The 15070-nt window shown below is 29.2% G+C and overlaps 1 protein-coding gene across 1 annotated transcript; it reads left to right on the top strand.

The window, feature by feature from the left end:
• Positions 1 to 12584: 12584 nt before the first annotated feature.
• LOC113004224 lies at positions 12585 to 14771 on the top strand. The gene is made up of 4 exons (XM_026136934.2): positions 12585 to 12965; positions 13316 to 13442; positions 13515 to 13689; positions 13860 to 14771. Exons 2-4 carry the CDS (start codon positions 13440 to 13442, stop codon positions 13991 to 13993), a joined length of 312 nt encoding a protein of 103 aa, XP_025992719.1. The 5' UTR covers positions 12585 to 12965; positions 13316 to 13439; the 3' UTR covers positions 13994 to 14771.
• Positions 14772 to 15070: the final 299 nt, after the last annotated feature.

Genomic DNA, 15070 nt, shown 5'->3' with positions numbered 1-15070 from the left:
TCCTTCATTTAAAAATCTTCACATTTCCAGTCTTCTTTAAATCCTTTTCTACTTTTTTCCTATTTTACACTCTCACAATTCTTCTGCCTTCTTCCTTACATTATTTCACACTTAAAATTTTTACTACAAAAGATTATGTCCGGTTAATGAAATAGTAATTCTTAAAACACAAAATATTAATATATCGTGATAAGCATCCTTTATTAAAAAAACTTTCAAATTTGTGTAAAATTACATTCTTAATTTCTTTCAAATTTTATTTAAAACTTTACCTTCTCCACCTCCTTTAATTACTTTCTGCTTTCTATTTTTTACTTATTTTACACTCACAATTCTTTCTCCTTCTTTCTTATATTATTTCATATCTCTCCGTTTCTCTACCTTCATTGCACATATTTTAAAATCTTTACTAAAAGAGATAATGTTCGATTAAAGAAATTTTCATTTCTATAACACAAAACTTTATAACACGATATGATATTCAACCATTATTAAAAGAATCCTCAAACTCGCGTTCAATTGCATTTTTAATTTCTTTCGTTCTTTATTTACAAACCTTTACCTTTATATAATATAGGTATTCAAAGATTATTTTATTTTACATATATTGAGTGTTGTACAAAAATTACAAATTTATAAAATTTTAATTAACTTAAGCAAGTTAAAATAGCATATTAATTTTTTCTAAGATACAAATAAAAATATTTGTGGTTTTTAAAAAGGTTGAATTTTTCTTCAATTGGATTTTATAAATTCGCCATTTATATCTGTGTTTTCGGAACTCATTGAGCTAGAATTTTATTAATACATTTGGGTGCTTGCATTTTATTATTTATAAACTTTTTTTTAATAATTTTAGTATTTTAAAATATTAAATATTAATTGCATCAATAATTATTTAAGAAGATAATTACTACAGAAATTTTAAAGAGATCTTTGTGTTGTTTATATAAACAGGCATAAATAATTTAAAATAAATGACTAACTTGAGAAGATTATATGGGAATAATAACTGGAAATACGATCAACGTAAAACATGTTGGATTAGAATCTGTATTGCAGGATCCGTGATACATGTAATAAATTAAACAATTTGTCGAAATAAACAGATAACATAGATAAAATTAAATTAGAGAAATTTTTATTCTAATGACACAAAATGTCAAAATATCATGTAATAATAGCACATTATTAAAAAAGAACCTTCAAACTGGTGTTTACTTGATGTCTTAATTTTTTTTTATTCATACTTTATTTAAAAATCTTAACTTTTTCAAACACGAACAATTACTTTCTCCTTTCAATTTTATTTCCATTCTACACTCCTTCGATACTTTCTCCTTCCTTCTTTCCTTTTTCTATTATTCTATTCAAAAATCTTTATCGTCTCCAACAACTTCAATTCCTTTCTCCTTTTAATTTTATTTTAATTCTAAACTCCTTTGATCCTTCCTCCTTCCTTCCTTTCTTCCTTTTTATAATATTCTATTAAAAAATCTTTACCATCTCCAATAGATTTAATTCCTTTCTCCTTTCAATTGTATTTTCATACAAAATTCCTTCAATCCTTTTTCCTTCCTTCCTTCTTTTTTATATTATTCTATTGTATTTCTATACTTTCTTTCAACTTTAATACTAATTTTTAAAAAACTTTACTAAAATGGATAATATTTTGTTAGAGAAATTTTTATTTTTATGATAATTATCAAAATATCAAATAATATTCACGCATTATTTTAAAAAAAACTTTCGAACCAGTATTTAATAGAATTCCAAATTTTATCCACCCTTGATTTAAAAACCTTAACCTCTTTAAACACCTTCAACTTCTTTTTCCTTTCAATTTTTTTTTCTTTCTAAACTCCTTTGATCCTTCCTCCTTTCTTCCTTGATTTAGATATTATTCTAATCATAAATAATCTTTACGTTTTTAAACACCATAAATTCCTTCTTCCTTCAATTTTATTTTCATTCTGAACTTCTTCAATTCTTTCTCCTTTCTTCCTTTCCTTTTCATATTATTTTATTCTTCTTCTTTCCTTGCTCTTTAATACACATTTTTAAAAAACTTTACTAAAAGAGATAATATTATATTAGAGAAATTCTTATTTTTATAACAAAAATTATAAAAATATCACATTATATACACTCGTTATTAAAAGAAACCTTCAAACCAATATTCAATAGCATGTTTAATTTTATTCGTCTCTGATTTAGAAACCTTAACATTCTTAAATATCTTCAATTACTTTCCTCTTACAATTTTATTTCCTTTCTAAACTCCTTCGATCTTTCCTGCTTCCTTCCGTCCTTTTTATATTATTTTATACAAAAACCTTTACTTTCTCCAACACCTTCAATTCCTTTCTCCATTTATTTCCATTCTACAGTCCTTCGATCGTTTCTCCTTCCTTCCTTCCCTTTACATTATTTTATTACTCCTTTTTCTTATTTCACATGTTTAAAATTTTCTTTACTAAAATAGGTAATATTTTATTAGTAAAACTTTTATTTTTATGACACAAAATATCAAAGTATTATGTAATATAGACCCATTATTAAAAAAAGCTTTAAAATGATGTTTAATTGATGTCTAAATTTTATTCATTTCTTATTTAAAAATCTTAACTTTCTCCAACACACTTTCAATTCCTTTCTACTTTCAATTTCATTTCTATTCTACATTCCTTAGATCCTTCCTCTTTTTTTTTTTATTATTTTATTCCTCTTTTTTTCTTTATCTTCATTTAACATTTTTAAGAAATTTTACTTAAATATATATTTTATTAGTGAATCTTTTATTTTTATGACAGAAAATATCAAAATATGTAACATTCGCCCATTATTAAAAAAAGACCTTTAAACTGGTATTTAATTAATGTCTTAATTTTATTTATCCTCTTTTTAAAAATCTTAATATTCTCAAACACCTTCAATTCCTTTCTCTTTTCAATTTTATTTCCATTCAAAACTACTTTGATCTTTTCTCTTTCTGTCCTTCCTTTTTATACAATTGTATTCAAAAATCTTTATATTCTCCAACCAACGGATCCCGATAGCACATAAACCACTCACAATGGCAGATGCTTAGAGATTTTCCGTAGGTTGGGTTAGATAAGTCAAGATGATTGGTTGGTAGGCTATCGGGATGTGCGCTATCGGAACCCTCCCTTCTCCAACACCTTCAATTCTATTCTTTTAATTTCATTTTTATTCTGAAATCCTTGAATCCCTCCTTTTCCTTTCCTTCGATTTTACATTATTCTATACCTTTTTTTTCTTTATCTATATTTGACATTTTTTAAAATCTTTAATAAAATATGTAATATTCCATTAGAAAAATTTTTATTTTTATGGTAGAAAATATTATCGCATAATATTTGCACATTATTAAAAAAAAACTTCAAACTGGTGTTTATTTCGTGTCTTAATTTTATTTATCCTTTAATTAAAAATCCTAACATTTTCAAACACCTTCAATTACTTTCACCTTTTAATTTTATTTCCATTCTAAACTCCTTCAATCTTTCCTCCTTCCTTCCTTCCTTCCTTTTTGTATTATTTTACTCAAAAATCTTTACTTTCTCTAACATCTTCAACTCTTTTCTCCTTTCAATTCTATTTTCTTTCTAAAATTCTTTGATCCATCCCCACTTCTTCCTTCCATTTCATATTATTCTAATCAGAAATTTTTACTTTCTTCAAAACCTTCAATGCCTTCTTCCTTTTAATTTTATTTCCATTCTACACCCCTTCGATATTTCCTTCTTTTTTCCTTCCTTTTTATGTTACTTTATTAAAAAAATCTTTACCTCCTTTATCACAAATTTTTTTTTCTACAATTTCATTTTTATTCTGAATTCCTTTGAACTTCCTCCTTCCTTTCTTCTAATTTATATTATTTTTTTCCTCTTCTTTTCTTCATCTTTAATAGTAATTTTTTTTAAAATTTAGCAAAATAGGTAATATTCCAATACAGAAATTTTTATTGTTTATGACAAAAAAAATAAAAATATTACACGATATTTAAAAAAACTTTTATACCAGTATTCAATAGCATTCTTAATTTTATTCGTCTTTTATTTAAAAATTATCACATTCTCCAATACCTTTATTTTTTTTCTCTTTTCAATTTTATTTTCATTTAAAACTTAATCAATTCTTCCTTCTTCCTTCCTTTCTTTTTATATAACTCTATTTAAAAATCTTTACCTTCCCAGAATATCTTCAATTCCTTTCTCCTTTCAATTTTATTACCATTTTACACTCCTTCAATCCTTTCTCTTTCCTTCCTACCCTTTCTTATTATTCTATTTCTCTTTTTTTTCAATAACTTTATTTTACATTTTTAAAAAACTTTACTAAAATACATAATAACTTATTAGAGAAATTTTTATTTTTATGACACAAAATATAAAAATATTATGTAATATTTGCCTATTATTAAAAAAAAACTTTTAATCAAGTATTTAATTGATGTCTTTACTTTATTCACCCTTTATTTAAAGATCTTTACCATCTCCAACACCTTCAATTCATTTCTCCTTTCAATTTTATTTCCATTTTAAACTTCTTTGATCCTTTTTTTTCTTTCTTTTCTTTTTGTATTATTCTATTCAAAAACCTTTACCTTCTCCAAAACTTTCAATTCCTATCTCTATTCAATTTTATTTCTATTTTACACTCTTTTCTTTTATATTATTCTATTCTTCTTCTTTTCTATGTCTTTATTTCACATTTTTGAAAAACTTTACTAAAATATATAATAATCTATTAGAAAAATTATCATTTTTATGACAAAAAATAACAAAACATCATGTAAAATTCGCCCATTATTAAAAATAAACTTTTAATTTGGTGTTTAATTGATGTCTTTACTTTATTCATCCTTAATTTAAAAATCTTTACCTTGTCAAACACCTTTAATTAATTTCTCATTTCAATTTTATATTGTATTTCCATTCGAAACTCCTTTGAAACTTCTTCCTTCCTTCGTTCCTTTTCATATTATTCTATTCAAAAGTCTTTATTTTGTCCAACATCTTGTATTCTTTCCTCCATACAATTTTATTTACATTCTATACTCCTTCGATCCTTCCTTTTTATATTATTCTATTCCTTCTTTTCTATCTTTATTTCACATTTTTAAAAAACTTTAGTAAATAATACATAATATTCTAATAGAAAAATTTTCATTTTTATGACACAAAATATCAAAATATCATGTAATATTTGCACATTATTAAAGAAAAGTCTTAATCTGATGTTTAATTACGTCTTTACTTTATTCATCTTTTATTTAAAAATCTTTACTTTCTCCAACACCTTTAATTCATTTTTCCTTTCAATTTTATTTCTATTCTAAAATTTTTTGATCCTTCTTACTTCCTTCCTTCCTTCCTTCCTTTTCATATTCTATTCAAAAACCTTTACCTTTTACAACACCTTGAATTCCTACCTCCATTTAATTTTATTTCCAATTTACACTTCTTTGATCCTTCCTTTTTATATTATTCTATTCCTATTCCTTTTTATATCTTCACTTCACATTTTTAAAAATTTTACCAAAATACATAATAATCCATTAGAAAAATTTTCATTTTTATGACACAAAATATCAAAATATTATGTGATATTTGCCCATTATTAAAAAAAAATCTTTAATCTGGTGTTTAATTGATGTCTTTACTTTATTCATCATTTATTTAGTAATCTTTACTTTCTCCAACACCTTCATTTCTCCTTTCAATTTTATTTCCACTTTAAATTTCTTTGATCCTTCCTTCTTCCTTCCTTCCTTTTCATATTGTTATGCTCGACAAGACGAGCACGCAGAAACACTCACACGAACACACAACACGAAATAATTAAACACTCTCTTTATAAAAGAACACCGACTTTAATTAATTGGCTATATACAATTAATTGATAGCGGAATTATTCAAATATCGTTTTACAGCTCCGCGTCCCGAAACAGAACAAAAGCCGGCCGCGCTTCTTTTTTTTCCGATCGATAGATCTTCCTTCGGCCAGCTTCTCAAACTCGGCCGAACGGGCACAACACTGCCCCCTTTTTTAAAAAGCTTGTCGTCCCGACAAGCATGAAGTCTTCTTATATTTCCGAGTATTCTGTCGTCTCCAGGACCCATTTAAGCGTTACTGCTCTCCTTCTTGAGCTGGTGCTTCAAGATTCCGAGCCACTCTTCCTTGGATCCAAACAACATCCTGGAACTCTTAATCACAGAAGAAATCCTTTCTCGAAGAACAACCTCTTCAGAGAAATTCTCCCTGAAGAATTCTTCTGAGGAATCTTCTTTCTTCAAAGAAACTTCGAGCAAGGTGGGGGTATCTACCGTGGACCCAACGTCTTGAAAGACTCACCAAGCTCCTGCCTCGGCATTTGCCCTCAGTCCCACAGGGAAACCACGGCTCAAAAACCTGGGGCGAGGCAGTCTTCTTTTTTTATTTAAACAACCAGAAGACTTGTCCTTATAATTTCAGTTCATCTTCAAACACCCAAAAAGAAGCGGCTCCCAGCAATCGTCTGAACAGGACTCTTTGCCTTAAAGAAACAAAAATATATGCGAGAAAACAATTTTATAAAATAAGGAATTTAAGTAAGCTAAGAGTATTTTTTCCTAAAGAAAATTTATCTCTCTTGAAATGAAGCCAACCTATCTAAGTGTACCACTTTATTTTTATGCCTAGGCGATTTCCGTATACGATAAACTTCGTCATTTAACCTTTCAACAATTTCAAACGGTCCTTTCCAACTACCCTGCAGTTTAGAAGACCTACCTATTTTCCTACGAGGATTGTGAAACCAAACTTTCTGACCAGACTCAAAATGAATAGAGCGAGCTTTACGATCATAAACCTCTTTCATTTTTTGAGACCTAATATTTAAACGTTGTCTAACTTCGATATAAATCTGAGAAAGTTTTTCTCTCAATTTCGAAACATAATCTCCCCTAGAATTAACTGAATCGCAACCAGGAAGTTTTCCACGGAGTAAATCTAAAGATAGTCTCAATTCCTACCAAAATTCATTTCCGCAGGGGTTAAACCAGTGGCCTCATGCCTTGAAGACCTATACGCTAAAAGACTCATTGGAATCCATCGATCCCAATCTTTTTGATTTTTTGTAATGAATTTTGCTAAATAGTCCAACAAAGTTTGATGTTGACGTTCCACTTGACCATTAGACTGCGGATGAAGAGGAGTAGTCCTGGTCTTTTTTATTCCAAGTAAACGTGCCAATTCTGAAAACATTCGTGAATCAAAATTTCTCCCCTGATCAGTATGTAGTTCCGAAGGAATACCAAAACGAGAAATTATTTGACTCACAAAAACTTCGGCAACAGTTTTTGTTTTGAAATTTTTTAATGGAAATGCCTCTACCCATTTTGTGAAACAATCAATAATAACTAAGAGATATTTATTTCCTGAAGAAGATTGGGGAAGTGGACCTGAAATATCCATCTGGATTCTTTCAAAGGGTAAACCAGAATTATAAATTTGCAATGATTTTCCTTTATCGGAAGGACCTTTCCTCGATAAACAAACAACACAAGTTCTACACCAGTGTTCCACATCTTGCTTACAAGTCGCCCAATAAAATCTTTTTCGAATTTTATCTAAAGTTTTATTAACACCGAAATGACCACCAGAAGGAGAATCGTGAGCTTCCTCTAAAACACGCTGTACCTGATTCCGAGGAACAATAATTTGAAGAATTTGACGTTTAGAATCTGGAGATTCCCATTTTCTAAACAACACTCCATCTTTAATAATGAGAGAATCCCAAATAGACCAATAAACTTTAGAACTTTTGTCTTCAGAGACAATTTCCTGACGAGTCGGCCGCCTTCCAAGCTCTTTTCCTAGCAAGAAAATAGACAACGAAGGATCGTTTTTCTGAAAATTTTTCCAATTTTCAAAATTATTCTCCTCAAAAACAATTCGTCCTACTAATTCTACCGAAGAATTTTTCTCTTTTAAATCAACTTTAGAGCAATAATTACAGTCTTTTTCAGCACAAGGGCGCCTTGACAAGGCATCAGCGTTCCCATGTAACTTTCCTTTTCGATGTTCTACTATAAAATTATATTCTTGAAGATGTTCTAACCAACGGGCCAACTGTCCTTCAACGTTTTTAAAAGAAAATAACCAACTTAAAGAAGCATGATCTGTTCTTATAAGAAAATTTTGTCCGTACAAATAATGATGAAAAGATTTTATTGATTCTATAATTGCCAATAATTCACGCCGAGTTACACAATAGTTTCTTTCAGACTTACTCAATACCTTACTAAAATAAGCGACCACTTTTTCTACTCCTCCCTGATTTTGAGATAAGACCGCCCCTATTCCATGATCCGAAGCATCTGTATCTAAAATAAACCTTCCTTCCTCAGTGGGAAATGATAATATTGGCGAAGTAATTAAAAATTTTTTTAACAACTCAAAAGCTTCTTGGCAGGCATTATCCCATCTAAATTTACTCAAATTTTCAGTTAAGACAAATAAAGGTTTAGCAATAAGAGAAAATCCCCTCACAAACTTTCGATAATATGAGCAAAAGCCTAAGAAGCTTCGGACTTGTTTTTTATTTTTAGGAATCGGCCAATCTCTAACTGCAACAATTTTCTCAGGATCAGTAGTGATTCCCTTCTCTGAAACGACATGACCCAAATATTTAACCTCTTTCCCGAAGAAAGTACATTTTTTAGGATTAAGTTTAAGATTTGCTGCTTGTAAAGACAAAAAGACCTTCTTCATATTGATTAACATCTCCTCAAAAGATTTCCCGAAAATGATGACATCATCGAGATAAACCATGCAGATTTTAAAAAGTAGCTGCTGAAAAACTTTTTCCATAAGACGTTCAAAGGTAGCCGGTGCATTACAAAGACCAAAAGGCATAACTGTAAACTGCCATAACCCTTTTCCAATCGAAAAAGCAGTTTTCTCTCGATCCTCAGGACGAATTTTAACTTGCCAATAACCACTCTTGAGATCCAGAGTAGAAAACCAAGAATTTCCTGAGAAACGATCCATTAAATCATCTATCCTGGGAATTGGGTAGGAATCCTTAAGAGTCACATTATGTAACTTTCTGTAGTCTACACAAAATCTAATTGAACCATCTTTTTTCTTAACTAAAACTGCAGGAGAGGTCCAAGGACTATTTGATTCTTCGATAACACCCTGTTGCCTCATTTCTTCGATGATCCTTTCCACCTCTTTCCTCATTTGTAAAGGAACTCGACGAGGAACTTGCTTAATAGGAGAACAATTTTCTGTTTGAATAGAATGTTCAATAATTTTACAATTTCCAGCGACGATTTCTCCTGAGAAGACGTCCTGAAATTCCGAAAGAAATTCCGCAAAAGTTCTTTTGAGAATCATCCAAATTCTCAGAACTCCTAAGAAAAAGATCCTCAAGAAAATCTGGAACTGCATCTCTACTAATTCGAGCACAAAGGTTTTTTTGTATCTCCTTAGATTTCGGAGAACAAAAATTTAAATCAAAAACTCCTTCTAAATTTAACTTACAAAGAAAATCAGCTCCAAGAATACAATCGTCTTCGATTTCTGCAATAAAGACTGGAAATTCTAAGCTATGATCTCCTAAAATAATCTTAACTTTCTTTTTAGAAATTATAGGAACTTTCTCTCCAGTGGGATATCTTAATTGTAAAGAATTCACACTAACATCTTCAATATAAGGTGGTACAAATTTTTTATTTAATATAGAGATGTCTGACCCTGTATCAATCTTAAAAATACAATCCTGCCCATCAATAAAACCAGGATAACAAAAATAATCTTTTAACTTAATTTTTTTACAATTTTTAATTTCCGAAAATGTTGGGGTCTCCCTTCGAATGGTCGAGTCGACCCCGCTAAGCTCGACCAAACCTAGTTTCCCTTTGTTAAAGAAGAAACCGCAGGACATTCTGATCTATAGTGCCCCTTTGCACCACACTGCCAACATTCTTTGTCGGCCTTCCACTTATTAAAATTTTTTTGTTTAGAATCTTGTGAAGAAATTCCTTCCTTTCCGTTTCCTTCTCTCATTTGTTCTCTAAGATAAAATTTTCTCCTTCCACCATCCTTATTCAAGGAAACGCGAGAAAAACTACTCTCCTGAATAGTCTTAATCATTTTCGCTTTCTTAATTGCAGAACGCAAGGAAGAAATTCCTTCTAGTTGAAGAGTGCGTCTCAAAAATCCGTCAGAAACTGCAATAATAAATTGAGCACAAGCAATTTTGTCGCGCACTTCTTGAGGACACTCCGGATAAGCTAAACGCGATAATCGTTCTAAATCGGCTCCTAACGAAGCTAAATCTTCTCCAAATTTTTGTTTACGATTCGTAAATTGAGCGTAAAAAGTTTGAGATAAATGACCCTCTCCAAAACGTAATTCAAGTTTTGATTTAATTTCTCCATAACTTAAATTTTCTAATTCCGTTATTCCGTCTAAAACTGAACGCGCTTTCCCCCGCAAACTCGAGGCTAACGCGACCGCTTTCGTAGAATCTTCCCAGTTACTCGCTTGTGCAATCAATTCAAATTGTGTAAAATATTCGCGCAGCGGAACACTCCCGTCGAAAATATCCGGCTTTAATTTAAAATTGACGCCCACGCTTCCGGAATCCCGAGGAATCTCCGCGGTCGGAGGACAAACAGAAAAAGGCAACAACTGGCCTGAAAAATGTTGCAGCCGCTCCTCTAGACGCTGAAGTCTCTCGTCACGTTCCTGGAGCAGTGCCCGCACTTCCTCTTCACGCTGCCGCTGCCTTTGTCTCTCAGCACGAAGCTGACGCAACTCCACGGCGACCGTCCGAAGAGAATTTGCTTCGGTGGAGAGTCGAGGTTTTGCAGGTGTTCGGGGACGCATTCCCTTACGAAGAGAACGTTTCTCCGCTCTTGCAGGAGACGCTGCCGTAACATCTTCCGAGATGTCCATTATGTTGTTCGAAATCGGACGAGCCCCCAAAATGTTATGCTCGACGAGACGAGCACGCAGAAACACTCACACGAACACACAACACGAAATAATTAAACACTCTCTTTATAAAAGAACACTGACTTTAATTAATTGGCTATATACAATTAATTGATAGCGGAATTATTCAAATATCGTTTTACAGCTCCGCGTCCCGAAACAGAACAAAAGCCGGCCGCGCTTCTTTTTTTCCGATCGATAGATCTTCCTTCGGCCAGCTTCTCAAACTCGGCCGAACGGGCACAACAATATTATTCTATTCAAAAACCTATACCTTCTCCAACACCTTCAATTCCTATCTCTATTCAATTTTATTTCCATTCTACACTTCTTCAATCTTTCCTTTTATATTATTCTATTCCTCTTTTTTCTATATCTTCATGTCATATTTTTAAAAAATTTGACTAAAATACAAAATATTCTATTACAGAAATTTTCATTTTTATGACACAAAATATCATGTAATATTCGACCAATATTTAAAAAAAAAAACATTTAGTCTGGTGTTTAATTGATGTCTTTACTTTATTCATTCTTTATTTAGTAACCCTTACCTTCTCCAACACCTTCAATTCATTTCTACTTTTAATTTTATTTTCATTTTAAACTTCTTTGATCTTTTCTTCTTCCTTCTTTCCTTCTTTCCTATTATTCTATTCAGAAACCTTTACTTCTCCAACTCCTTCAATTCCTATCTCTATTCAATTTTATTTCCATTCTACACTTCTTCGATCCTTCTTTTTCTATATTTTTCTATTCCTCTTTTTCTATATCATTTCTCATTTTTAAAAAATTTTACTAAAATACATAATATTCTATTACAGAAATTTTCATTTTTATGACACAAAATATCAATATACCATGTAATATTTGCCTATTATAAAAAAAACTCTTAATCTGATGTTTAATTGATGTCCTTACTTTATTCAACTCTAATTTAAAAATCTTTACCTTCTCCAACATCTTCAATTCATTTTTCTTTTTAATTATTTTATTTCCATTCTAAACTCTTTTGATCCTTCCTCCTTCCTTCCTTTCTTTTCATATTATAGAATACTATTCCATTCCTTTTCTCTTCTCTTCTTTATAATTATTTCACGTTTTTAAAAATATTTACTAAAATAGATAAAATTTCATTAGAAAAAATTTTAAAAATTTATAAATATTTACTAAAATTGATAATATTCTATTAGAAAAATTTTTATTTTTTTAACACAAAATATCAAATATTACATGATATTTACCCATTGTTCCTTTATTTAAAAATCTTTAAATCATTATCTTCTCCACCTTGTTAAATTCCCTTTTTCTTTCTGTATTAGTGACACAAAACTCTTCTTCCTTCATTTTTATACTTTTTCTAATCCAACCTCACAATAATAATGTTTATATACGAAAGAACATTTTAACAACAATAATGTAATAAATGTTAAACGAAATCGCTATCTGAAAATAAAGTACAACACAAAGTATCAGTTCTTTCTAAAGATAATTTTTACAACTATAAATAAAGACGTTTATTAAAACTTATCTGAAACAATCATGAAATCCTCCAAAGGAAAAGAAAAATTTTTAGATGCAGGAAACAGAACCAACACAATAAATAAATTTGTAATAATTAATTTGATAATATAATAATATTACACTATTAACCTCTTTATGCATGTAACAATTATTATGTCTATTACTGTTAACAAGATCTCCGCTATGACAGCCGATCACGAAGTTAGCACAGCGATAGAACCAATCAGCACTTCGGAAAAGCGACAACAATAAATTCGATAATTCGAGAATCGATGCAATACATTTTTTCAGAAAGAATTCTAACAATACATATACGTCTAATCCTAATCTCAGAATGTGATTCCTCCTCATGGAAATACTGATCTGATAAATGTTATAAAAACACAAGTAACAGAATGTATGAATAATGTCATGACAGAAATTAGGTAATAAAACAAATTTTTTTATAATTAAAAAGTAGTTTGTCTTTTTCAAAGCAAAAGTAAAATTTTTATATTTTAACATGATTTTAACGAAAAATGTCTTTTTATTATTTTATAATATTAAAAAATTACGTTTATAATCATTCTGTAACGACTCGTACAAAATTATTCATAATCTTTCACACGTCACTTTTTTATGAGGATTTAATTTAAATAAAAAATAATAGTATAAAATTTTTAAAAAAATATTACAGCACATAATAAAAGATTTGTAAATTAACATATAGGATAACGAAGATTTTATGTAAAAGCCATCGAATATTTAATATTTTATTTAACTTTTTTGTTAATAGGATGATAAATCAACGTTCGAATTAAAGAGTAAATAAAAGTCCAATAAAACCAAAAGTAATTTCATTCGAAACGATTGAAGAAGTGTTGGAATTCAATCAGTCAAATAATGCAAAATATATACAAATGGTACATATTATTAGTTGATCCCATGTTATAAATGAGTTAATTAAATTATTTCATATTTTCAAATTAATATAGGTACAGTATCTTGCATCCATTGGAGGAAGAAATATAAGAGACGTAATATATTTGGCATTTAAAGAGATTTTTACTCCAAATTCAGCCTCATTGTTTACATGGACAGGCAAGAACAACAATAACCATTCTACAAAGGAAAAATTATCAGATTTACGAGTTATAGATGCTTTACATGGTACGATATTTATATTATATGTCAGTACGATATTTATATATTATATGTCAGTACAGTTAATATTTAAAATATATATTTTTTATTTTGTATCTCTTTTCTTCTTTCTTTCTCACTCATTGACTAATTATATAAACTTAACAATTATTAACAATAACTATTTTTATTTTTAGATGCTGCTTCTACACATTTTGAATTAACACTTTCAGAATTTAAATTTTATGTATCAGAAGCCTTACGATCAGCCAAGCAAAGGCATCGACATCAGCAGCGTATGAATACAAGAGAACAACACAATATAATCTGAGATCTTATTGAAACTTTCCATTTAAATTTAACTTTTTGTATTTCAATGTTTCATCTTAAATTTATTTTAAATTTAATTTTTTGTATTTCAATATTTCATCTAAGAACTAATATTAAATTTTTTTATTATTGTATTAATTAAAGAATAAAAATACATATTATACTTTTTTGTATTTCAAATTTTTATCTAAGAACTACGTACATATCAAATTTTATTGGATTAATTAAAGAATAAAAATGCATATTATACAAGAATACGTGATTTGATTTTGTTGTAGCTTATCATCTATTACATATACGAGTATACACACACGCACACACACAAAATGTTTTCTGGATTTTATCCATATCATATATTTTATTTATATATAATATAGCAAATGTGTATATTATATATACATATATGCCCTTATATCATTTGAATAGCAATTTATATGTATATGCACACATGTATATGTGTAATTGCTATACGAATGGTAATGTGAAGACATATACTACTGTGTCCAAAAAGTAAGGTGACATTGCATTTATTTCGAAAATTCTTTATTTATTCTTGCAAATTTGTATTGTTGGAATTCTTGATTTATTTAATTAACGAATTACACTATAGAGAATATAAAAGAACGTATACAGAACACGCACGATCTTGATGACAGACATAAGACAAGTGACACATATGTAATACATAGCAACGATATAGAAATCATATTGAACATGTATCGTTAGCTTATTTCATACAGCACCAACACTCTTTTATATTTACTAGATTAAATTATTAATTCTAACACCCCCTCTTAATCTAGTGAGTATAAACAATTTCAGTTATTAAAGTTTAAATCCTTTTTAAACCTAGTCCTTTTGTACAAAATTTATGCTTTGGACCATTTAAAGACTTAGTAAATATATCAGCTATCATCTTGTCAGTTGAAACATATTTAAGTGTAATTAAATTTCTGTCAACAGTTTGTCTGACAAAATGATATTTGATTTCAATGTGTTTTGTCTTGTTATGAAACACAGGATTACATGCCAACTTTTGTGCACTCTGATTATCATTACATAAGATAATTTTCTCATC

Source organism: Solenopsis invicta, chromosome 9 (assembly GCF_016802725.1).
Source record: "Solenopsis invicta isolate M01_SB chromosome 9, UNIL_Sinv_3.0, whole genome shotgun sequence".
Classification (NCBI taxonomy): domain Eukaryota; kingdom Metazoa; phylum Arthropoda; class Insecta; order Hymenoptera; family Formicidae; genus Solenopsis; species Solenopsis invicta.
This window is presented reverse-complemented; position numbering and strand designations above follow the sequence as displayed.